Source organism: Fopius arisanus, unplaced genomic scaffold (genome assembly GCF_000806365.1).
Source record: "Fopius arisanus strain USDA-PBARC FA_bdor unplaced genomic scaffold, ASM80636v1 scaffold00109, whole genome shotgun sequence".
NCBI classification, from domain to species: Eukaryota; Metazoa; Arthropoda; class Insecta; order Hymenoptera; family Braconidae; genus Fopius; species Fopius arisanus.
In genome coordinates, this window is record NW_011887848.1 from 71,218 (window position 1) to 94,929 (window position 23,712).

The 23,712-nt window shown below is 40.1% G+C and overlaps 3 protein-coding genes across 5 annotated transcripts; 1 reads left to right on the forward strand and 2 right to left on the reverse strand.

Annotated features, from left to right (window-relative positions):
* Positions 1-455: 455 nt before the first annotated feature.
* On the forward strand, positions 456-12,329 carry LOC105271428 (dynein heavy chain 12, axonemal-like). The gene is made up of 2 exons (XM_011312982.1): positions 456-12,062; positions 12,315-12,329. The coding sequence occupies exons 1-2, from the start codon at positions 456-458 to the stop codon at positions 12,327-12,329; spliced, it is 11,622 nt and encodes a 3,873-aa protein (XP_011311284.1).
* A 13-nt stretch (positions 12,330-12,342) lies between these two features.
* sgl (UDP-glucose 6-dehydrogenase sgl) lies at positions 12,343-16,220 on the reverse strand. The gene is made up of 5 exons (XM_011312913.1): positions 15,991-16,220; positions 14,113-14,582; positions 13,146-13,790; positions 12,897-13,040; positions 12,343-12,764 (listed from the first exon to the last, which is right to left on the reverse strand). The coding sequence occupies exons 2-5, from the start codon at positions 14,569-14,571 to the stop codon at positions 12,588-12,590; spliced, it is 1,425 nt and encodes a 474-aa protein (XP_011311215.1). The 5' UTR covers positions 14,572-14,582; positions 15,991-16,220; the 3' UTR covers positions 12,343-12,587.
* Positions 16,221-16,583: 363 nt separating this feature from the next.
* LOC105271386 (inactive pancreatic lipase-related protein 1) lies at positions 16,584-22,169 on the reverse strand. 3 transcript variants are annotated; one of them, XM_011312915.1, is made up of 8 exons: positions 22,071-22,169; positions 21,864-21,988; positions 21,172-21,283; positions 20,272-20,420; positions 18,447-18,701; positions 18,165-18,369; positions 17,310-17,478; positions 16,584-16,854 (listed from the first exon to the last, which is right to left on the reverse strand). In XM_011312915.1, exons 2-8 carry the CDS (start codon positions 21,913-21,915, stop codon positions 16,702-16,704), a joined length of 1,095 nt encoding a protein of 364 aa, XP_011311217.1. In that variant the 5' UTR covers positions 21,916-21,988; positions 22,071-22,169; the 3' UTR covers positions 16,584-16,701. The 3 variants fall into 3 exon arrangements, with proteins under 3 accessions (XP_011311217.1, XP_011311218.1, XP_011311216.1); XM_011312916.1 differs by having other exon boundaries at positions 18,165-18,356; positions 21,864-22,169; XM_011312914.1 differs by having other exon boundaries at positions 21,864-22,169.
* Between the last annotated feature and the right edge of the window lie 1,543 nt (positions 22,170-23,712).

Below are 23,712 nucleotides of genomic sequence, written 5' to 3' on the forward strand. Positions count from 1 at the left end.
ATGGGTATTTTTTACGTGTAATTTTCGTTCCCAAAATTCAGTTTAAAAAAAAAATGACTTTGCTTCCTCAAAAATTCTCGATCACTCTCTGAAGTCGAGACGAAAAAAAATTATTTCCATATTTTTCAAGTCTCTGATCGTTTTATTATCGTCAGCAAAAAATGTGGGGGAAAAAAATTGCCGAAAAAAGGTGAACAAATTGTTACCTGTAAATTAAAAAAAAAATGGCTAGTATAGATTAGTCCTCGTCCGGGGAACCACCGATATCTTCTTCGTCTCCACTTTCCCCGTTTACTATCGATTAAACATGAATCTCCACGAGCCGCGACCTGAGCTATTGCTTCACCAGTCTGTTCGGTCCTCAAGCCCCCGCGGTGTCCCCAAAGGAAATCTATAAATACCGCAAAACAATCCCCAATGAAATTAACCGAATAATTATTAGACGTTGGAATGATATGGGTGAAGAAGAAGAACTATACAACCTAGTGCACAAGAAGACGAAACTCCCGCTGTTGCAGGCGATCTCACCGCTGCCCTTGATCAACAAGAGCAGAATTCCTCCGAAATATTCCTGCAGGCGTCCGAAACCGGTGAACAATCTCCGGTCGAGAACCATCTCCGAGGATGAGTCCACTGAGATCTTCAAGCCAAAGCTGCCGAAGTCCTTTTACATAATAAAGCTGAAGGAATGGGCAGAAGAGATTCCAATCAGTCCCCTGATGCCTTCCTGGGAGACCAACATCATCAACCTGATTCCCAGAACCCTGAAAACCAAATACCCCAGATGCCTGGAGGCCCTCCTCGAAGAGATAAAACTGCTGTACGTCGGGGAGATGCAGGAGTTCGCTGTCTCGTCGATCGTAATCAACGACAAGGAAGAGGAAGCGGAAGAACCAGAAGAAATCATCGTAATCCCAACGGAAAAGCCCCTCGTCTCCCAGAACAATCGGCAGTTCTTGAAGAACAAGAAGCAGTTCAGGTCGAACTACTTCTTATCCCAAAATCTCATGAAGCAGATCATTTCGACAGCTAGACAGCACTTGACATCGGAGATCGTTGATTTCTCGAGGTATCGGCAGCTCGGTCTACTGAATATATCCGATTTTCAAGGAATGATAACGAAGAACCTGCGGAACAGCACATCCATCATAAAGCACGAGTACTACAAAGAAATAATGAAGAAAGTGCTGTCTAAGAGGCACCTGAAGAGGATCAAGAAGGACGAGGAGTCGAGGTTCATGCGATGCGCGACGAATCTCTTCGTCCAGCAGATCCTTCAGAACATGATGGAGACCGTCAGGAAGATGTTGGATTTTATCAAGGATGTGAAGCTCTGCCCGCAGTTGAGTTTCGAATTAATTATCACTGATGGTTTCGAAAAGCGTGAAGACTACGAACCGATGATCTCGTTGAGACCCTCGATTGATGAAGTGTCTGGTGTCTATCATCAGGTGATCGACGACGTCTCCAATATCGTCAGCAACGATTTACTCTGTTTCAAGTGCGAGGACAGCGACGAGAATCACATCCGAGTGAATCTTCCGGAATGGTTCTTGAAGGAATCGCATGACAAGCTGTCTCAAATTCTGGATAACCTGTTCCAACCGCTGAAGGATCACTTCTCAGAGATCGTCCTGGGGTTCAGGTACGTCTGTACACCAGGCACTCGGGATTTCATCCTGGACCTCGTATCGGAGACCAGGGACTTCACCGTCTACTGCGATCATGTAAAAAAATTCAACATTTATTTATCGAAGACCAATGAGATGGTCTCGTACTTGTACTACGACGTTGGAAGATTGAGCCAGGTAAAAGCGAAGGAGAATCTCCATCGGAATATCTCTGGATTGATAAAAATCCTGATGGACAAAATGACAGGCTACCACTGGGACTACAACAGATCGATATTCGATGAGTTCGAGGGACTGAAGAACTCAGCGCTTGATATCCCGAAGAACGCGAAGGCCCTCTTTGAGTTGAGCGAGACAATGGCACATGCTTCAACAGTGACTGTGGATAAGCTGCAGAAGAAGATCATGAACTCCGTGGAGATGCTGAGCGAATTGCTGCAGTTGACAGATCTATCGGAAGACCACATTGAGTTCAACAAATCGACGATTAACTATTTGTTCTCAATATCATCGGTCTTCACCCAGAGCAATATTCTGTGTGAAGCGATGAAGAGTGAACTAGAGGACGAGCTCCAGCGGAAGATCAATGTCCTGAACAGCCAAGTCGAAGAGATCATTCCGGAGTTCATAATAATGGACAACATGGACGACGCGAATCGTGTGCATGAATACATAGAATTTTTGAAGCTCTTGGTGTCGAAGGTGCAAGAAGTTGACGAGGAGATAAAGGCGATAAACCACGAAGAGAAATTGTTCAAATTCCCTGAGACGACCTTTCCCAGGGTCGACGAGATTAAAGACGTCATCATGCCGTTCTACAATTTGAACAAAATGATTTTCCTGTGGCGAAGGCACAACAGCGTCTGGCTTGACGGTCCATTCGAGTACATCGATTCATCTGAAGTTGAGAAGATCACGCTTCACTACTTTGATGAGTTTACAGAACTCAACAAGAACACGAAGACGAAGATCAAGCTGGACATGACAACGCCGAACAAGCCCTTCAAGTTCTCAGGGATAATTGATGATCCGGATCCCATGCAGCAGCCAGCACCATTAAAGCTGTGCTTCCAGGTGATTCAACACGTCAAGGACTTCAAGCAGTACATCAGACTCGTCAATTGCATGTGCAATCCTGCTCTCGCTAGGAGACACTGGAACGAGATGTCGATCATCTACGGGTCCGACATCACTCCCAATGCGGGAACAACTCTCAGGAAGATCATCGCTCTGGATCTCATCGAGAACATGGAGAAGTACGAGGTCATCAGCATCTCTGCCAACAAGGAGCTCGCCCTGCAGCAGCAGCTGGACGACATGGCTGAAGAGTGGAATGATGTGATGTTCGATATCGGTGAAGCTGATGGGGATAAGAGAAGACTCGTATTCGTGAATCAGGAGGTGGAAATTCAGGTGAGAATGGAGGAGCATCTGGTCAAGGTGCAGCAGATGAAGGGATCTTACTTCGTCAAACCAATTGCTGATGATGTCGATAGCTTTCACAGAAGTTTGATATTGGTCCGGGATACCATTGACGTGTGGAATAGTCTGCAGAACGAGCTGATCCTTATCAAACCCATCTTCGAGCATTCGAGACAACTTAAACTCAATCAATGCGGAGAGATGAATCGTGTTCTGAGTGAAGACTTTGAAGAGTTTGAGGTGATCTACGACGTCTGCGAGAAAATCGATGAACGTCTGAATTCCGTCAGGAGTGGAATCATGCGGAACCCAACGTTCCGTGAGATCGGAGGGACTTCTGATTATCTGAATAAGCTCAGACAATGCCAGGACTTCATCCGGACTGCCAATCAGAAAATTTCCGAGCATCTGGAGAAGATGAGGTCGATTTTTCCGAGGTTTCACTTCCTCTCGGATCATGAGATTCTCGGAGTCATATTCAGTGATGATCCTAGGAGAGGAATTGATAAATTCCTGAGATTGTTGAAGAAGTGCTTTTATGGAGTTAAAAACGTCAGGTTGGGATCTAGTGGGAATATTGTAGCGGTTGTTAGTGATTATGATCAGGAGTTTGATTTAGGCAGCGGCATCAATCCTGAAGAGGAGCGATGGCTGATTGAAACTGAAAGATCGATGATTGATGCAGTAAAGCGGAATATTCATTTGAATATCCAACGAAATCGTGAAGGTCCAGATAATTTCGTCGATTTTGTTTCCAATATTTTCAGCGTTTCTTCTGTGACTTTGAAAATATTTTGGACTTCGAGAGTCGAAAGTTGTCTTCGGGGTTCTGCCTCGAGACCTTCGATTTTCGATCTTCTGTTGAAGTCTCAAAATTTATCGATCACTGCTGCAACGAATGAATTAAAGAATGGAAATCAGACTGGTCGAATCCTCCGGAAGAATCAGAGATTAATCCTGATGAATCTCGCTTCGATTTTAATCCATCAACGAGATGTTGTCGCTTCGCTGATCGACAAGAAAGTGACAGACATCGAAGACTTCAATTGGGCATCACAATTGCGACACTATTACGTCGACAATTCGATAAAAATCGAGATGATCTACGAGACAAAGACCTACGGCTTTGAATTTAATTCATTGATCAATTCTCCGGTGATAAGGACTCCCCTGACCGACAGGATCTATCACACGATCTTTCAAGCAAGCAAGAACAATTATTTCTGCTCATTAATCGGTCCTGCCAACACCGGGAAAACAGAAACAGTGAAGAACCTGGCGATCAGCGAGTTGGGGCTTCAGTTTCATCTGATCAATTGCACGAGAAATTTGACTTGCGAGAGGGTGTCGAGTATTTTGAAGGGGATCATCTCCTGCGGTGCTTGGGCGACCTTCAGGAACATAAATCATGCGGAAGTTCCAATTCTATCGGCAATCACTCAAAGATTCAGTCAAATCCTGAAGATTCTGTCTTCTAAGAACTCAAAGAACTCAAAGTTCGAGGGCTTCGACTTCTTCGGAGAATTATCGAAGGTCAAAAACTCGGGATTCATCACTGTCACCATGACTTTGAATCCTGGCAGCTTCTCCAGATTCAAGAAATACGAGAATCTTCCGGACAACTTGAGGACGATGTTTAGGCCAGTGGCAGTTCATCCTCCTGATCTGGAACGGATTCTTCAAGTCAATCTGCTCTCCGCGGGTTTTGAAAAAGCCGATGTTATCTCCAGAAAGATGAAGATGTTCTATAAATTGTGTGCAGAGCAACTAAGCGCCGATCAAAGGTACGTATTCGGCCTTCGGTCATTGACTGCGATTATCAAGAACTCGGTGAGACTCAAGTTCCAGTTCTCCGAAGAGAAAGACGAAGTGTTGATCGTCCTGAGGTCAATCATTGACGTTCATCTTGGGGTTCTGAGGCAAAACGACGTTCCGGTCTTTTTGGGGTTCGTGAAGGACATCTTTCCAAGGGCTCAGGTGTTCCCTCCTGATTACAGCAGCTTTCTCAGAATCCTGGAGGAGCTGCTGGATGTCTTCCAAGCCCCTGAGAACTTCCAACTGAAGTTGATCCAAATATACGAAATCCTTCACATCAAGCACTCGTTCATGATCGTCGGGGACTCCCTCTCGGGGAAGACGACAATCCTCAAGATCTTATCGAAATGCTTGTCTCGATTACACTCAGAGATTGATTATTCAGGGATCGAAGTCGAAACAATCAATCACAAGTCCATGAGTCTAGATACTTTATTCGGGTATAATGAGGTCACCGGTGGTCAGAGAAAATGGATCGACGGAATTTGTACTGCAGTTTTAAAGAACTTCTCACATAGAACTGAAATAAAATACTTTAATTCAAGAAAATGGATGATATTCGATGGTTCTATCGACTCTTCCTGGATGGACAACTTATCTACACTTTTGGATGATAATCGAACGTTATTTTTGGATTCTGGAGAGGGAGTCACAATTTCGGATACAACTTCCATAATTTTTGAAACAGATAGTCTGAAGGACTCGTCTCCAGCGATGATCTCGAGGTGTGGAGTTGTGCATTTGGAAGGTGATACCATTGGTTGGAGATCACACGTGAAGTCTTGGGTGATTGAACAGAACTACATTCAGTCGAAAAGCTGCAAATTCATGACGAATGTCCTCAATTGGGGATTAGAATCTGTCCTAAATTTCTTGAAAGATGTCTCAGATGCTTTCCTGAAGATCAGTGAAGTTTATCTGGTGATTTCGGTCCTGAAATTGCTGAGGATTTATCTGCTAGATGCCCTGGACGTCAACAAAAAGGAAGGGACGTCAACTAATTTCAATACTCACTTCGAAATCTGGTTCCAAGCAGCTCTGATTCTCTCAATAATCTGGGGAATGGGTGGGACGTTGTCTTCTGACGAATCCAGAAACAAGCTAGACGAATTTTGCGCCTCCATGTGGTGTCGACGACCTGCAGAGATCAGTCAACCCGACGTAGTCCTTCCTGAGGGTTTAATCCAGGACTACAATTATGTCTTCAAAGCTGCTGGTGCTTGGAAATCCTGGGCGGAGATCCTGAAGAACTCCATAGACTTCTTCATCGACTTCAAGTTCATTCCAACTGCTCACACAACTCGATTGACATCAATCTTCGAGAGTCACATCCGACACAAAGTTCCCTTCATCATCTGCGGAGATAAATCCATCGGGAAGACAACGATGATGCAGTTTCTTCTGAAGAAGAAGCTCCCAAAATACAACAACGAGTACTTATCCAATATTTTCAACTTGACCTCGAGGACATCCTCCCAGCAGGCGCAGAAGTATTTTCTTCTGAAGATCAATAGAATAAGGAAAGGACGGTACGCCCCACAGAGGGACAAGTACTCGATCAATTTCATTGATGATCTGAACATGATGACGGATGATTCTGAGAATAGGGGATCGATTTTGGAGTTGATCAGACAGATGATGGATCACGGTTACTGGTTCGGCTGCAGCAACAACGACGAGAAATTCCAGAAGATATTCGTTGAGAACGTCATGTTCCTGTCGGCTCTGACTCTTCGAACCTGTAACTCTGTTCCTTCCAGGTTCATCAGACACTTCAGTCTCTACACGATGAATCCTCCCTCGAAAGACAACATCTTCAGAATCTTCTCGACTCTGTTATTGAATAATCTTAAGAAGAATCAGTTTAGTGCTGATGTCAGCTCCAGTGTGAACTCGATGGTTCACGCAGTGATTCAAGTCTTCAATTCCATTTCGACGAATAAGGAGCTGCGGCCCATACCCTTGACCGACATCACACATCTGTTCAATCTGACGGATATTGGACGTGTGATCAGCGGCTGTAGCTTGATTCACCGTGAATCAGCGGAGACTAAAGTGACATTGATTCGTCTTTGGACTCACGAGACCCTCAGAGTTTTCGGCGATCGAATGACGACCGGAGCTCAACGGAACTGGCTGTTCACCACGATAAAGGAAGCTATCGGTGTTCACTTCAAGGACTCCTTCGACTCCATCTTCGATCACCTTCCGAAGCACAACGATCAGCTGACAGCAGAGAGCTTCGAGAGCCTGCTGTTCTGTAATTTTATCGACACAGGAGATCACAAAGAGGACGCGATGCGACGTCGGAGGTACGAAGAGGTCACCTGCAGCAGGGAAATCCTCAGGACTAAATTGGTCTCTCTCTTGGCTCAGTCTAATGAAGCTGTAGAAGACCACAAGAAGCTGGACATCATCATCTCCTCTGACATTGTGACGCACTTGATTCGCCTCTGCAGATGCCTCTGCACCCCGTCAGGTAACTTCCTGATGTTATCGATGAGCGGAGGCTCCACGGGGAGGCGTACCCTCACTAGGTTGTCCTCTTTCATTCAAAAATCTCAATTCTTCGAGTTGTCGAATGACTCCAATTGGAGAGAAGACTTGAAGAAAGCTGCAAAGTCCATCGCAGGCAGCACCAACGACTGCGCCTTCTTCGTTCCCTGTCGGTATCTCAAGCATGAACACCTTATGGACATGAATTGCTTGATATCCACCGGCGAGATTCCAGATTTATTCCCTGAAGATGATGAGCGTCAAGAGATCATCGAATCCGCACGGCTTCCAGCTCAAAATGGCGACAGAAACCTCGAAATTGGAATAATCGAAGTTATGAACTACTTCCACGTGCAGTGCCAGGAGAAGATTCATTTTGTTCTCTACGTAAATCTTTTTGATGAAATGAGATGTAGAAGAAACAGTAACTACCGGCTGTTAAAATCGTACCCAAATATTCTAAACTTCTGCTTCATAGATTGCTTTGAGGACTGGCCGGGAGAAGCCTTTCAGCTTCTCAGCACTAGATTCCTCCAGGATTTGACAGTAATCAACAGCTTCACGAAGGAAAAAATAATCTCCGCATCTGTTGATATCTACAATCACTCCAGACTCATTGAACCCATCAACAGCTACAGGACAATACCAGGTTCTTACGCTTTCATTCACATGATGAAGCTGTACTCCCGGATCATCACAAAGAAACACGAGAAGATCACGGAGTCTCGTCACCGATACCAAATAGGATTAGAGAAGCTGCAGTACGCTGAGCAAGAAGTCTCGAAGATGAAGTCAACGCTGACAGATCTGAAGCCTCAGTTGGAATTGTCAGCGAGACAAACGGAGGAGACGATGAGGGAAATTGAAACTGAGAATATTATAGTGGAGAATGCAACGATTCAGGTGAAGAAGGACGAAGAGATAGCGAACAATGCTGCTGAGATTGCTGCAATTCTGAAATCAGAGTGCGAAGCTGATCTGGCGGTGGCTATTCCGATCCTGGAGGATGCCATCGCAGCTTTGAATACCCTAAAACCTGCGGACATAACTCTTGTAAAAGCCATGAAGAATCCACCAGACACCGTGAAGCTGGTGCTGGCAGCTGTCTGTGTGATGCTGAATGTGTCCTCTGACAGAGTCATCGATCCAGTGACTGGGAAGAAATCGATGGACTACTGGGGCCCGAGCAAGCGAATTCTCGGTGAGATGAACTTCCTTCAAATGCTCAAGGACTACGACAAGGACAACATTCCACCGAGTCTGATGTCAGTCGTGAAGAAGACGTACATGACGGACAAGAACTTCATGCCTCACATCGTGGCGAAGGCCTCCAGTGCTGCCGAGGGTCTCTGCAAATGGGTCAGGGCGATGGTATCCTACGACGAAGTCGCTAAGATCGTTGCACCCAAGAAGGAGAAACTCGCTCTAGCCGAGAAAGAGTGCAACGAGAGCCTGGACTTTCTCAATCAGAAGCGAAAGACACTCGCTGAGTTGACACGAAAGTTAACGGCCTTGAATGAGACACTACGAGAGACTCTAGCCAAGAAGTTCGAGTTGGAGAATGAAGTCAGGAGTTGCACCGAGAAGCTAGGGAAGTCTGAGGGATTAATTGCGAGTCTGGATGGAGAGAAGATCAAGTGGAAGGGGTCAGTCGACTTCTTGAAGAGTTCGTTGGAGACCCTAGCTGGTGATCTCCTGATCTCTTCTGGGGTCATCGCTTTCCTTGCCTCGTACGACGAAGTCCATAGGCTGAAGAATATCGAACGCTGGAAGGAGATTCTCCAGGGGGAACGGGTAGCCATCTCCAAGAAATACGATTTTCTGGTCAGTCTTGAATCCAAAATTACCATCGACTCCTGGAGGCTCTCCGGGTTATCCCGAAACAAATATTACGATGAGAATGGCGTTATCATGAAGAATTCAGGGCTCTGGTGTCTCCTGGTCGATCCTCAAAATCAGGGGAACACTTGGATTCGAAAGCTCGAGGAGAAGAACAACCTGAGGGTCTTCAAGTCGTCAGAAGTTCGACTTTCTCATTATGTCGAGGCAATAAAGGCGTGCCTAGAGGTCGATTCTCCGGTTCTGTTGGAGAATCTGGGTGAGAACTTCAGTCCTTCGGACCTAGACGTCATCTATCAGCTGAAGTCTGGGAAATCGAACGCAGAGACTGAAGGATTTCGATTCTACATGACCACAAGACTTCAGAATCCTGCACTCAATCCGTACATCCTCAAAAAAACAAATGTCATCAACTTTCATCTACCCACAGCTGCTCTCCACGAGCAACTGCTTGATATCGTTGTGTCAAGGGAACAACCGGAGCTCCAGGAGAAATTTAATGACTTGAATATTAGAAGTAACGGAAACAAGCAGATCCTCATCGAGGAGGAAAAGAACATTCTCGTCACGCTCTCTTCAACATCAACATCAGTTTCGATTCTCGAGGATGAGAAAGCTCTGAAGATCCTGGATGCCTCGAAGAAGCTGTCCGTCGAGATCATGCGGAAGGAGAGAGCTACGGAAGAAGCGAAAAAGGAAATCGACATGTTCAGAGAGTGTTACAGCAAATTCACTTCATTTTCCGCGAGTTTGTACAACACCACAACTTCCCTGACATCTTTAAATGTCATGTATCAGTTCTCATTGACCTCTTTCACGCAACTCTTCATGAAGTCCATAGACGCCTCCAGAAGGAGTCACGTAATCGAGAAGCGATTGAAGTATCTGAAATGCTCCTTCGCCCAGACACTCCACTCGAGCGTCAGGAACTCATTACTCGAGGAGCACAAGATTGTTTACTCGTTCCTGCTTTGTCTCAAGATGTTGTCGAGTGATGATGCCCTCAATCCCCAGGAAGTCGACTGTTTCTTCGAGAAAGCCGAAGATATGGACTACGAATCGGCAGTTCCGTCGGTCAAATTGCAAAGATTAGAAGAACGCTTTCCGGTATTCGAAGGAATCACCAGAAGCCTTGAAGATGATGACAGTTGGAGGAAATTCTTGTCACCGAACCGCCCAGAAGATGATAATCTCCCGCCTCCTTGGAGTTCACGCCTCTCGATCTTTCAGAAGCTGCTGCTGGTCAAATTCCTGAAGCCCAGCGAACTTCTCGAATCTGTGAAGGGCTTCGTCGATATGGTGATGACCCAGTGCGGGGTGCCTCCGTCATCCCCTGGAGGACTATTACAATCATATTCAGAGTCCACGTGCCTCATCCCCTTGGTGTTCATTCTACCGACATACATGGAGCCTCTGAAAATGATTACAGAGTTCGAGAAAAAATTCGGCTACACCTCGAAGATCTTCACAGTATCTCTGGGAGGTCCTGAGGACTCAACGATCGATCAATTGATCAGGAACTGCCAGAGGGAGGGGGCCTGGGTGGTCATCCAGAATTGCCACCTCGCGGATGCTTCCACCCTTTTCCTTCTCGAGAAAATCCATGAAGAGAAGACTAGTGGTACCCCTGCCCTTCTGGGCTTCCGGCTCTGGCTCTCCAGTCTTCCCTGCGAGGCGTTTCCCGTGGGGATTCTTCAGGATGCCATCAAGATCTCCAACAGTCCACCGAAAGACCTGAAGGACTCTCTCCTCAATTGCTATCACTCCGATCCCCTCAACAAAATGGAATTCATCTCCAGCTGTCCAGGCAGGGACAAACTATTCTCGAAGATGATCTACGGATTCTCTCTCTATCACTCTATCCTGAGGGAGCGGGGGAAGTTCGGGACCCGCGGGTGGAACGTCCCCCATGACTTCACACCTGGAGATTTCAATATTTCCGTCAAACAGTTACAGAGTCTTTTGATAATTACGGATTTCGAAAGGGGAAGGAATCATTTCCTGGAGGGAATTTTCTATCTCGTTGGGAGGTGTAACTATGGCGGGAGAGTTCTTGACCCTGAGGACCAGGTGTTCGTCGATGAAGTTCTCAAGGATTTTTGTAATGAACAGGTCGGGCTGAGGAGGAATTACGCGGTTCGAGGAGAAGTCGCGGGATTTGTGCGGATTCCTGACAGATGCGAATATAAAGATTTTCTCAAGCATGTGGAGGCCATTCAGGAGGGCGATGACGTCCTCAGGGTGTTTGGGATGGATGAGGACGTGGGGATGATGAGGGATCTGGTCCAGGTGAAGAACTTTCTGAAGTCGTTGGATTTAATTAGATCTATTGACAGAAATTGTCATCTGGAAGCTAGAGGATTTGAAATGTCTCGAGAAGAACCTGTGGATGATTTCCCTGGAGTCTTCAATATTCAGGTAATGACTGATAAATTTTCTGTGGAGTACTCGAAACCGTTGGATTATATTCTGCGAGAGGAGATTGATGATTTCAATTCGAAATTAGAACGACTCAGAATTTCTTGGGAAAATCAAGAGATCAAGACTGAGGAAAATATGGGGATTGAACGGTTGAAGGAAAAATATATCCTTCTGCGGAATTGGCTGGAGGATCGGCTCCCGAGGGGTCCCATCGATTTGGGACTGATTTCTGCCCCCAGGAAATTATTTTCCACGATAAAAATTATGTTCTCGAGAGAACTCGCAGCGGATATCACAGAAATTGAGTTGGAAACTCACGTTTTGGGGGTGAAGGATTCTAGAGAACGTGAGGAATTGATTAATGATGGGAAATCAATTTTTATTGAGGGGTTGTGCCTCGTTGGGGGCAGGTGGAATGATCACGAGGGGAAATTGGAGGTAAATGGTGCGAGAGAATTTTGGAATGTTCTGCCGATAATTCGCGTGAGTCCTCGAATAAAAAAAAATGGATTAAACGCTTTTTCTGAGACATTTCTGTGTCCATTGTATAAATCCGCGTATCCAAGAGACAGGATAAATTTTTCAGGGGAGCTGGATAATTTTATTTATAGAATTCAATTGAAGTCTGATTTTTCTCAAAGTTTTTGGGTGAAACGCGGAACGTTTTTGTTTTGCAGAAATCATTAATAGGAAATTGTTCATTAATGGACGACAATTGTATTTTTTGTAAGTCTGTGCTATAATCTCATAAATTTGTACAATTCTTGTCAATAAAACTTTATAAATGCCTCGATGAATAATAGAATCATAGTATACTGTATTAAGCGTCAAAAATGCATAAAAAATTGAGGATTGGTACGTAGAATCATTATATACTCTAAATAAACATGATTGAGAGTTCCTATAGGGAAATACTTCTTTCAAATTGACACATCAGTGGGGAAATGTGTCGCGACAAATACTTTAGACTTGAGTTTGACTGCCCCACACCCGCGAAATCGCAGCTCTTGTCAGTTTTTTTCCTATTGTCTGGACATTGAAGCCTATTCTCTGGAGATTGTCATGGTCCAGGATTTTTCTTCCGTCGAAAATGTACGCGGGTTTCGTCATCTCGGAGAATATTTTCTTGTAGTCCAATTCCTTGAGTTAAATAAAACAGAATTTGTATTTTGATTTGTTCTCTGAACAATTCCTTGAGAGATCAAGGAATTCTCAGACAATTGAGTAATTTAATTAATGGTAAATGGTAAACAAAAATTGAATTATCAGTACCATAAATTCGTCCCACTCGGTGCACACCACAATTGCGTGGGTGTTTCTAGTTGCTGTGTAAGCATCATGATAAATATTTATCCTGGTTTTCAAATCTGACAATCCGAGTGGCGATAAGTCCTCCATTATTTGAGCTTCTTCCACCTGTAATGAAAATCAATAAAATTCTTAATGAAACTGCGAAGATCAATCTATTCATTTCTCAATTACATTATTTTTTAAATTTAAAAAAGAAAATATTTTAATTACTTTGGGATCATAAATATGAAGAATAGCCCCTTCATCCAACAAAGTTTGAGCTACATGAATGGCAGGTGATTCTCTAGTATCTCCAGTGTTCTTCTTGAAAGCAAAACCGAGGAGTGAAATATGTTTGTCAGTAACAGTATTGAAGAGTGACGAAATAACTTGAGCAGAAAATCGTGACTTCTGGTACTCGTTCATGTCAATTACCCCCTGCCAATATCTTCCCACCTCCGGGAGTTTGAGGCACTCGCAGAGATACACGAGATTGAGTAGATCCTTCTGGAAGCACGAGCCCCCGAAACCGACAGAGGCCTGCAAAAATTTCGAGCCAATTCTCGAGTCGAGTCCAACAGCTCTCGCCACCTCAGACACATCAGCTCCAGTTTTCTCGCAAATTGCTGATAAAGCATTAATGCTGGATATTCTCTGAGCTAAAAATGCATTGGCAGCTAGTTTTGACAGCTCAGAACTCCACGTGTTGGTTGTTATAATATTCTCCCGGGGGATCCAGTGCTCGTACACTCTGCAGAGCTCCTCGATGGCTGCCTGGCCCTCCAGGGTGTCCTCTCCACCGATCAGGATCCGATCTGCGCACAACAGGTCCTGCACGGCGGTCCCCTCCGCTAGGAATTCAGGATTCGAGAGAATCTTCACGGAAGAAAAAAAGGTTTGATCTTATTTTTCTATAGCTTTCTACCAATCCGTGGGTGACTGAACATATATTTAATCTGAAGGCGATAATAAAATTATCAAAGATAAGAAAAATAGGGGAAAAATCGGACAAACTTGAAACATTAAAAAAAAAAAAATTTATCGAGTTCCCTCAATATATTATCCTCATTCATCGATTCCAAGAACAATCGATACATTTTCAAACTGAGATCAGCTCTTAAAATAAAAACTTCAGGAAGAGAGTTTAATTTCGTTTTTTTTTTTTTATAATGGCTGCTCTCGAAAGAGTAGTTTATACCTGATAAGATACTCCAGGCTTATTGTTAGCCCTGAGAATATTCATGATGCTCTCAGCAGCTCGGACTGGTACAGTGCTCTTCTCAACAACAATTTTATCATTTGTCGCAATCTCGGCAATCATTCTCGCTGCGCTCTCGACGTATTTGAGATCCGCAGCACGTCCCTTGCCATTTCCGAATGTTTTAGTCGGTGTATTAACCGAGATGAAGATGAGATCCGCCTCTTGAATAGCGGTTTCGATGTCCGTTGAGAAAAATAAATTTTTTCCACGGCATTGAGAAACAACTTCGTCGAGACCTGGCTCGTAGATTGGAAGTTTATCAGAATTCCACTGGGCTATTCTATCTCTACTCTTGTCCACAACTGTTACACAAATGTCTGGACATTTTAGGGCAATGACACTGCATGTAGGACCCCCGACGTAGCCCGCACCAATGCAGCAAATTTTTTTTATCATTTTATCAGAATCTGAAACGAAACGATTGCCTCTAGGAAGTGGATCAATGACGTTACGCGTTTTTCGCAAATATCTCTGAAATTGTGGGAGATAGCGAAATTCTAGTGCGAACCTTTTTTCTAGAGCTAATTGAGAGCTACAGAAAAGGTTATTAAAAGAATTTTCATATCTCCCTTGGTTTTGAAGATATTTCCGAAAATCTTGTGAGTTATCAATGAATAATTAATTATCGTCATAATTTGGGGTATTCGTGATTATTTTATGAGTTGTTTTATTGTGGGAACTAAATTAAATAGATTAGTACTCAAATTACATGTTTTTCCTCTCCACTTGATTATTTAATTCAATTTCAACATTTTCGTTTTTAATTTCAACTGAAATAATTAATGAGAAAAAATCATTTATTTCCCGTCTGTCGTTTGTATTTTTTGTTACTCCAGTTATAAATTAAATTTAAAGAGATTCAATTGTGATTATGAATAATTCAGGGAATATAATGAATCTCTCGGTTGTAGCCATCGATTATCAATTAAATTATTTTTTACGAGAATAGATTCAACTGCCGGAAATGAGAACCGGTTAGCGATAGTAAGATACAAATCAAGCGTCAAATATTGGATTTAACTATTTTTATCAGTAGCAATCCCTTGCTGATAACAGGCACAAGTTTTTTCCAATCGAGTGAGCGATCCATCGGAACAACAAAGAAATCTTCCGCAATCGAATCCGCTGACAGTAAAAATTGATAAAAAGGTCGCAAGGATTATTGACATTTCTATTATCAAGGAATTAATTCATTAAAAAATAATTGCACATCGCAATTACCGCGAGTACGCGTGTATTAATCATCAAAAAATTGCGGACATGAGGAGTCAGCGAATACTTCATCGATGATTTTTTTGTAGGAAGGGGAATGATTTTATTATTATAAAAACGGATGGATTATCCTTTCTGAATTTTTAAAAATATCAACTCTCTTGATTTTCAATAAAATAACTTAATTTTTTCACACAATTTTTTCCTATTTAAAAATAGAAACTTAAGGAAACGACGAAATTACGAGTGATAATTAAATAATAAAAACAATAAGTGCAGCAATCCTAAAAAATTCGTAAACAATTTATTCCCTATGATCGACTATTTTTCCGAAATAACACAATCCTGGCGTTTTCGATCTACAAATAAAATCAGAATACGAATTAAATAACAAATGAATCTTTTCTTCGAGGGGCTATTCACACTTAAAAAATCGAATAAATTTTGGGGTAAATCTATAAATATTCCCAAATATTTCCCACAGAATCAACTGATAACTCCGATTGATGACTGAAAATTTGGAAAGGCCGGACTGATAATGAGACTTTAAATCCATTTTTTCAAAAAAACTACAAAGCACAGAGTAAAAGTCGAATTATTTACCCCTCAAACAAGTGATGGAACGCCCGCTGGAATTTCTGGAGTTCTCGTAAAACAACAATGGAACTAATCGATTTCCTTCGATCCAAGTATTAATTCTGATCTCAAGAATTGTTATAAGATTGATTCTAGCTGATATTCTTGATGACTTTCTGCCCAGGAAATGTTGGGACAACACTAAAAACCGATCCACTGACAATCTGACAGATTCCCTCGGTAAAACTGCCAGTGGGTTGGAACAGCCTCTGAACAACCGGATCAATTGCCAATGTTAATTAACCAAACGTCCCCAGTGTCACGACCAACAAAATCCCTAGAAATCCCTAGATTACAGGAATCCCTCATATCAACTGATAGTCAGAATTTTTTGAAAAAATGAATAAAAAGAAAACCAAAAAAAAAAATTAATTATTTATTCTTAACAATTATTACTTTTTAATTAATGAATTATTATCATTTTTCCAATGATTATTCATTATTTATTATTAATTATTAATGATTAAATGGGATGGTAGATATTAATTTATTCTGGTATTAATTAGTTTATTTAATTTATCGCAATAAAATCAATTTATTTTTTTCTTTTAGGTATTTATTATCATTTTTCTGTTACAATTTTCAATAATTATTTTTTTTAATGAGATACATTAATGGGTATAAATGTAGAAGTGCTTAGATAACGGACAGAACACAATACGATGAATTATTTGGAGACTATTCGATGATGATATTTATCAGCTGCTTTAGCAGACTTAATACTGGCGGTAGAACGATTGCTTCCGATTTTTCTGGGGTGGTTTTTTTCCTGGATGTCCTCGGGCGTATGGTTTGTGTCCGTTTGTTGACAGATAGAAGATTCCTCTTGCGCTGGAAATTTTAAAGAATTTTCCCATTCATCTCGGAAATTTTCCCATTATTACCACTAAATCTACAAAAAAAAACTCAAAAAATCGCGTGAAAACTGCATTTTTAATTTTTGCGTTAATCATTAATTTATTTAATTTTTACTTAATTTTTACCTTTTACCTTAATCATCGCGAAATGTTGAGAAATTTTAATAAATAAATAAATTCAACATCGATTCACACAATGAGTCATTCCCGTCATCATTATTAATACATATAAAATTTATTTGTAATATAAATCCAATTGGAAAAAGTATTATTTTCCAGTGAGGATCAAAAGTTGATTAAAAAGTAATTAATCAATTCATTCATTCATTAACGTAATTAGCAGAATGACTCGGGAAAATGCCGAATTGTTTGATTGAGGCGCTATTTTCTCGAGGGATTAATTATTTTTATTTTTAATGAGTAACTCACGTATGAGGGGTATCTTCCCCCATCGGGATCCATTCGTCGTCCTCTGGACGGCACAACCCTATGATGTATGAGAATAAATTTGGACAAGGCGCCGCCCAAAATCCCGACTTTGTCGTTATCGACTCGATGTAATAAGGAGTTACTTTCGTGTGATCGCAGGATAGTGTTCCTAATAATTATAAAATACAAAAAAACCGAATCAAATGTCTAAAGAACTACAAAATATTCTATAAATATCGTGAGAAAAAAAAATTCGATTACTATCCATTTTTGTAATTACGACACTAAATAAATCCCTCTGCACGGAAGAGATAGATCATTTGAATGAGGGAGAGAATAATCCCTGAATTTTCTCCATAAAATAATGACTAAATAATAAAAAAAAATGGGACTAATAATTATAAAATACAAAAAAAAAACAAATCAAATGCCTAAATAATAACAAAATATTCTATAAATATCCTGAGAAAAAAAAATTCGATTACTATCCATTTTTGTAATTACGACACTAAATAAATCCCTCTGCACGGAAGAGATAGATCATTTGAATGAGAGAGAGAATAATCCCTGAATTTTCTCCACAAAATAATGACTAAATAATAAAAAAAAATGGGACTAATAATTATAAAATACAAAAAAAAACAAATCAAATGCCTAAATAATAACAAAATATTCAATAAATATCCTGAGAAAAAAATATTCGATTACTATCTGTTCTCGTAATTACGACACTAAATGACACTAAATAAATCTCTCTGCACGGAAGAGATAGATCATTTGAATGAGAGAGAGAGCAATCCCTGAATTTTCTCCATAAAACAATGACTATATAATAAAAAAAAAAATGGGACTAACTGAGTATCGACGTAGAGGCGCATCCAGGCTGACTGGAGCCTCCATTGACATAAAAATCGGCATGACCATTTGGTCCCCACTGTCCCAAAATGCCAGCACCTGTATGAATAATATCGACAAAGTGCGCATCGGTCTCGTCCAAGTCCCTGGATCTGTTTCCATTCATATAAAAAAATATTGTCGGATCTAGACCTGAAACAATCATCTAAATTACACGATCTAACCAGATTATTGGACTGCTGATGAATTACATTGTTGTATATCATTAATGGAGTCAAGTACCCGTTATCCTCCCCAATTTGTCATCGGGTAGATGATTTGCTATGAGGCCAGCTATATGAGCACCAACGCTGTACCCCAGAACGTGAATAGTCTCCACTGGTGTACCTCGCTGATGATCCCTCAAGTACCTCACCAATTGAGCAATACAACGCGAACAAAAGTCCGGACCCCATTGCATTTGCGATAGACATGGCTCTCGTACCAATGAACCGTAATCTACTATTATTATATTGTAATTGCCGCGCTTGAAAAATGCTAAAACCAAAAAACAAAAAATTATATCATTTGTTAATCGCATATTATTGATTTTATTATTTTTAATGAGTAATACACTCATTAAAACACCCGAGCAAATTTATATGTACGGTATAAAAATGTTATGATAAATTACTGCTTCCTTTGATTTTTAAAGAAACAATACCATTTTTTAATAACAAATAAGGAATTGAGTAGCAAAGGGGTTCACTAGGACAAGTGGATTTTTTTCCAGGCCAGTTTTTGGTGAATATCTCGGAATTGAAGGGAGATAGCCATTTTTTTGTATAAACATTTTTTGTTGAAAAAGTTGAGAGCTGTAAAAAAGGTTTCTATGAAAATATCGGTATCACCCCTCAGTTCCGCGATATTCGTGAATGAAATCTATTTATTGTATATTTATTTTTTTTGGAGGAAATTGTTAATAATAATTATATTCCCTTTGGAGACATCCTGATGTGGAGAGTGTCAGTTTTTTATGATAATTTAGTACAGAATTATTATGGAATCTAAAATTACTCACAATTGTTTATCATTGCGGCAAATAGGGAAAGCTATTTGCCGCAATGATAAACAATTGTGAGTAATTTTAGAAATAATCTCGAATGAACAAATAGTAATAATTGAAGACAACTCGACTTGTGGTGTTACTCTCACTAGTTTCCGGTCAATGGCCGTGCATTTTCGCTGAAGTTCTGCATCTGCCTTTCACGTTCAATTTCCGTATTATAAACTTCCATTAAATCTCAACCTCATGAACACACACCGCAAATAATGAATCTAAGGAAAATGGAACACGGACCTTGAACGTTTTTATTAATTTATCATCTGATTTTACGGTAAACTATTTTGGAATTCTTTAAAATTTTGAGGAACTTATAATTCTTTTACGACACGGCGAATGGATTTTTTTTTCATTATGATTTTCGAATGATTTGTACAGAAAAATAAAGGGAGATTCGATTTTTGAATAAAATTTCTGGGGATTTGACTCTAAATCTCGAGAGGGGATTAAACATTTTTTTTATGATTTTTATTATGACGAAATGAAATTATTTGAAGAAAAAAACAATCGAATCTAGAATTTTTTAATAAAATTTCCAAAAATTCGGTCTTAAAAGTCGAGAAGAAATGAAAATTCCTAAAAAAACCCCAGAAATTTTTATTTATCAGTAAAATTTTTTGCAATTGATGGATATGCCATTTTTTATTTATTATGATTTCGAACGATTTGTACAGAAAAATAAAGGGAGATTCGATTTTTGAATAAAATTTCTGGGGATTCGACTCTAAATATCGAGAGGGGATTAAACATTTTTTTTATGATTTTTATTATGACGAAATGAAATTATTTGAAGAAAAAAACAATCGACTCTGAAATTGTTTAATAAAATTTCTAAAAATTCGGTTTTAAAAGTGAAAATTCCTAAAAAAACACCAGAAATTGTTATTTATCAGTAAAATTTTTTGCAATTGATGGATTTACCAGAAATTTCGATAATTCATTCCTAAAAATTGAGAGGAAATGAAATTTTTAAAGACTTGATAAAAAAATAATCTTGATTATCACCATTCCTCAAATCAGTGCTGGGGGCCAAATTCCTTCCTCCCCCAAACCCGTGGATGATGACTTTAGTCGAATGCGATTTATCGAAAGTTGTGTAATCGAGTGATCGAGGATCCCTGACGTTCAACAAAGCCGGATTTTTCTGGGTCGTCCTGCAAAACAAAGTCCATGGCCAAATTGCCAAAAAATTATCCCCATCATTCGTTAAATGTCACTGCCATAAAGACGCAAGTCCCCACTTGCATTTAATATAGAGAAAGGTGAGACGAGGAATCGAGGTCACTTTCGGTTTACGATAAAATGTGATCGTGATCTTGAAACTAAAAGTTTTTCAATTTATGCATGAGACTGACGTCGGGGAATCGTCACCTTTTTTAATCACGAAGAAAGAATTTTATTTTTCACGATTTCAAGGCTGGGTACAATCTTCGATAAAAAAAGCCGACTCAATTTCCATTTCATTTCCATCTTTTCAAAATTTACGAAGAATCGAGAACAATAAAAGAATTGTAAGAATTCCAAGAACTTTTAGAAATTTTATCTACCGAAAATCCAATTGAATTTGATCCCCGATTTTCATATTGCAATAAAAAAAATTGATTTATCTGAATATTAATGTTATTATCAATAAAAAATAAGAGTGAAAAATGTTTTTTAAATTAATTAAAAATTCAAAACGAATTATCATTAAAATGTGAATAAATTACGGAAATTAGTCGATAATTTTGTGTCTTAAAATTCCCAGAAGATTTTAATTATCTTTATTTATGACTCACTAATTAATTAAAACCCCATAAAAATTCTCATTCTCTTTTCAATTAATTGGTTAACAAGAACTATTGTATTTATTGAAAGATTAATGAATGATATAAAATCGGTTGCAAATCGAATAAATTTGAATACCTCGTGTAAAGATAAAACTGAATCTGCGGATGTGGACAGGTATACGGTGGTTGAGCACAAGACGTACTGTTAAACAAATCCTTAAGAGTCTTATTCTGTCCCTCGACCTTGCCTGAATCAAAGAAAAAAATATTGAAAAAACATTCCAGGTCACCAAGACTGACATTAAACCGATGATTTGCATCGATCGATCGATCACACGCGATAATCGCATGGAATTCCTTGACATTCGTCAGGATTCATCAGACCTCCAAGCATCCCATGGAATTGAGGCAAAGGACATCGCAATTTATGTCAATCCTCAACGCAATCTTCATTATCATCGCACTTATTTTCAATTGCTGCATCGATCATATCGATTGTTCACCTCGATAAATAATGCGTGCGAGTATTCGTCGCACGTCGAACTCGCATTGGGAATGAAAAAGTATTTTGGAGATTTTCTAATGGAATAATTGCGCGAATTACGAAAAATCCCCATTTGAAATGCACCCGAACGCGCAATTCAGTTAAAATAAATTAAATGGGGAGGAATTCCCGCGCAAATAATTGGAGATTTGAATAATCGTAGATCCACAATTATTTGGAGAATTAGAGTTGTAAGATTAAATGAGCTTTTCACTTATTCGCGAATATAAAAATAAATGTAATGATGGATGATTAATTGATGATTAATTGTTGATTATACTCACATGTAAAATAAACAATAGCGATAACAAAATATTTTAAACCACTGACATCCATCTCCGGCACTTCCAAGGACTGTGATATAACATTCGGACGTTAAGTCAGTGGACTAACTTTCAAACCACCGAAACTAAAATGAAAAATTGAATTACGTGGAAAGAAAATCAGACCGACCGCGTAAAAGTGAATCTCCCAGTCTGGCATTCACTTACAAAATAAAAAAAATCATGCGGATGAGCCTCGGCTAGGCTCTTTAGAAAGTATGTAAAAGATACTGGTCAGGACAGTTGGCCGAGCCTTCCCCGACCACGGTCCAGCCGCATGTGCGATTGCCAATTGAACGCATGCGTGGAACGACCCAATGCATTTTCAATTTTCCCGCCCCTCCCGTTTTAAGTGAAAAAAAAATTCTCATGTATGAAAAAATTAACCGTTGTCATCCAATTGTCAAGAAATTGTATAATATCTCCTTGATATAAATTACCGCAAGTCAAATCGGCCATTTCCTCGTTCATTACGCGAAAATTTGGTTTTGATCTCCCATTGAGCAATCGCGCATGCGTGTTACTACCGTCAAGTCTCTGCACGTGCGCGACTATTGGGAATCCCAAAAACGACTATTCGGAAAAATCGGCAGCCACAAAATGGATGGTTAATTATAATTAACGAGTCGGAAAGAGAGATATTTGATTGAAAGGGAATTTTCCTCCAGACGCACAAGCGATGGAAAAATTAAATGTACATGCGTTGTTTATTCCAAGGCTGTAATCCAATTGTCGAGGGATTGTATAACATCTCGATGACATGCGTTACAATTCAGATGTAACGTCTATGGTATAATCATCCACGAAGTTATTGTTTTCTTCGTCATCCATTACGTACGAATTAGGTTATATTTTGTGATTGAGCAATCGCTCATGCGCATAACTCCCTCAATGTCTCACGCATGCGCGAGCATTGGGAATCCCAAAACAAACTCTCCCCTAATCTCAGCGAAAACCAAATGATTTCTCTCCTTTATTTGGAATGACCCAATTAATGACTCGTATATGCAGATTTTATTTTCCTTTCTCATTTCATAATGTCGCAGAGTCATAAAACTCATGATTTACCTCAAATAAAATGCTGCAGAAATACTTTTTTTTTTCGCTTCACAGCATGCAATAAAATTGAGGTATCATTACCCTCTATCTGTGATATTAATCCCCGACTAACTTCCTGAAAAAAAAATAGTAATAACTCACGTTACTGTGATAATGCATGTCGCACGTAATAAAACCAATGAAAAATGCAAGTGAAAGTCCAGTACAAAGGGACAATCATCGAAGATGATATCCCCAGTTAATTATAAATCAACCTCCACAATAATTTTATAATCAATTATCGCATTGTACGTGACAATTTCACATGCGGACGCACGTGCGGTCGACATGAAAAAGCGATTTTAAATTCCAAAAACAAAATTTATTCATCGGTATGTGTAATTTATTCTCATGTTTGATCTCACCAGAATTGATGATATTTTATAATAAAATGAATTCAATTGCAACAATAATTTAAATTAATGGATAACAACCGGTGTTTTAGAAGAAGTTGACAATTCCGGATTACAATTTAATTATCAGATTGCGCAAAGTGAAATTGGATACCGAAGAATTCATGAAGCCACGAAGGTTTACTTTAATAAAAAATTACAGCTCGCGATGGGTTGCAAAGGCGATTGTAACGAACTGTAAATGTGCCTCGAGGACGAGTCAAAGTGCGTGCAATAAAATAGGAAGCCACCGTGACATCATCATTGTGAAATAAATCAAAGTGCAATTCATTGTTTCGTTAAAAGATTGGCTTACACTT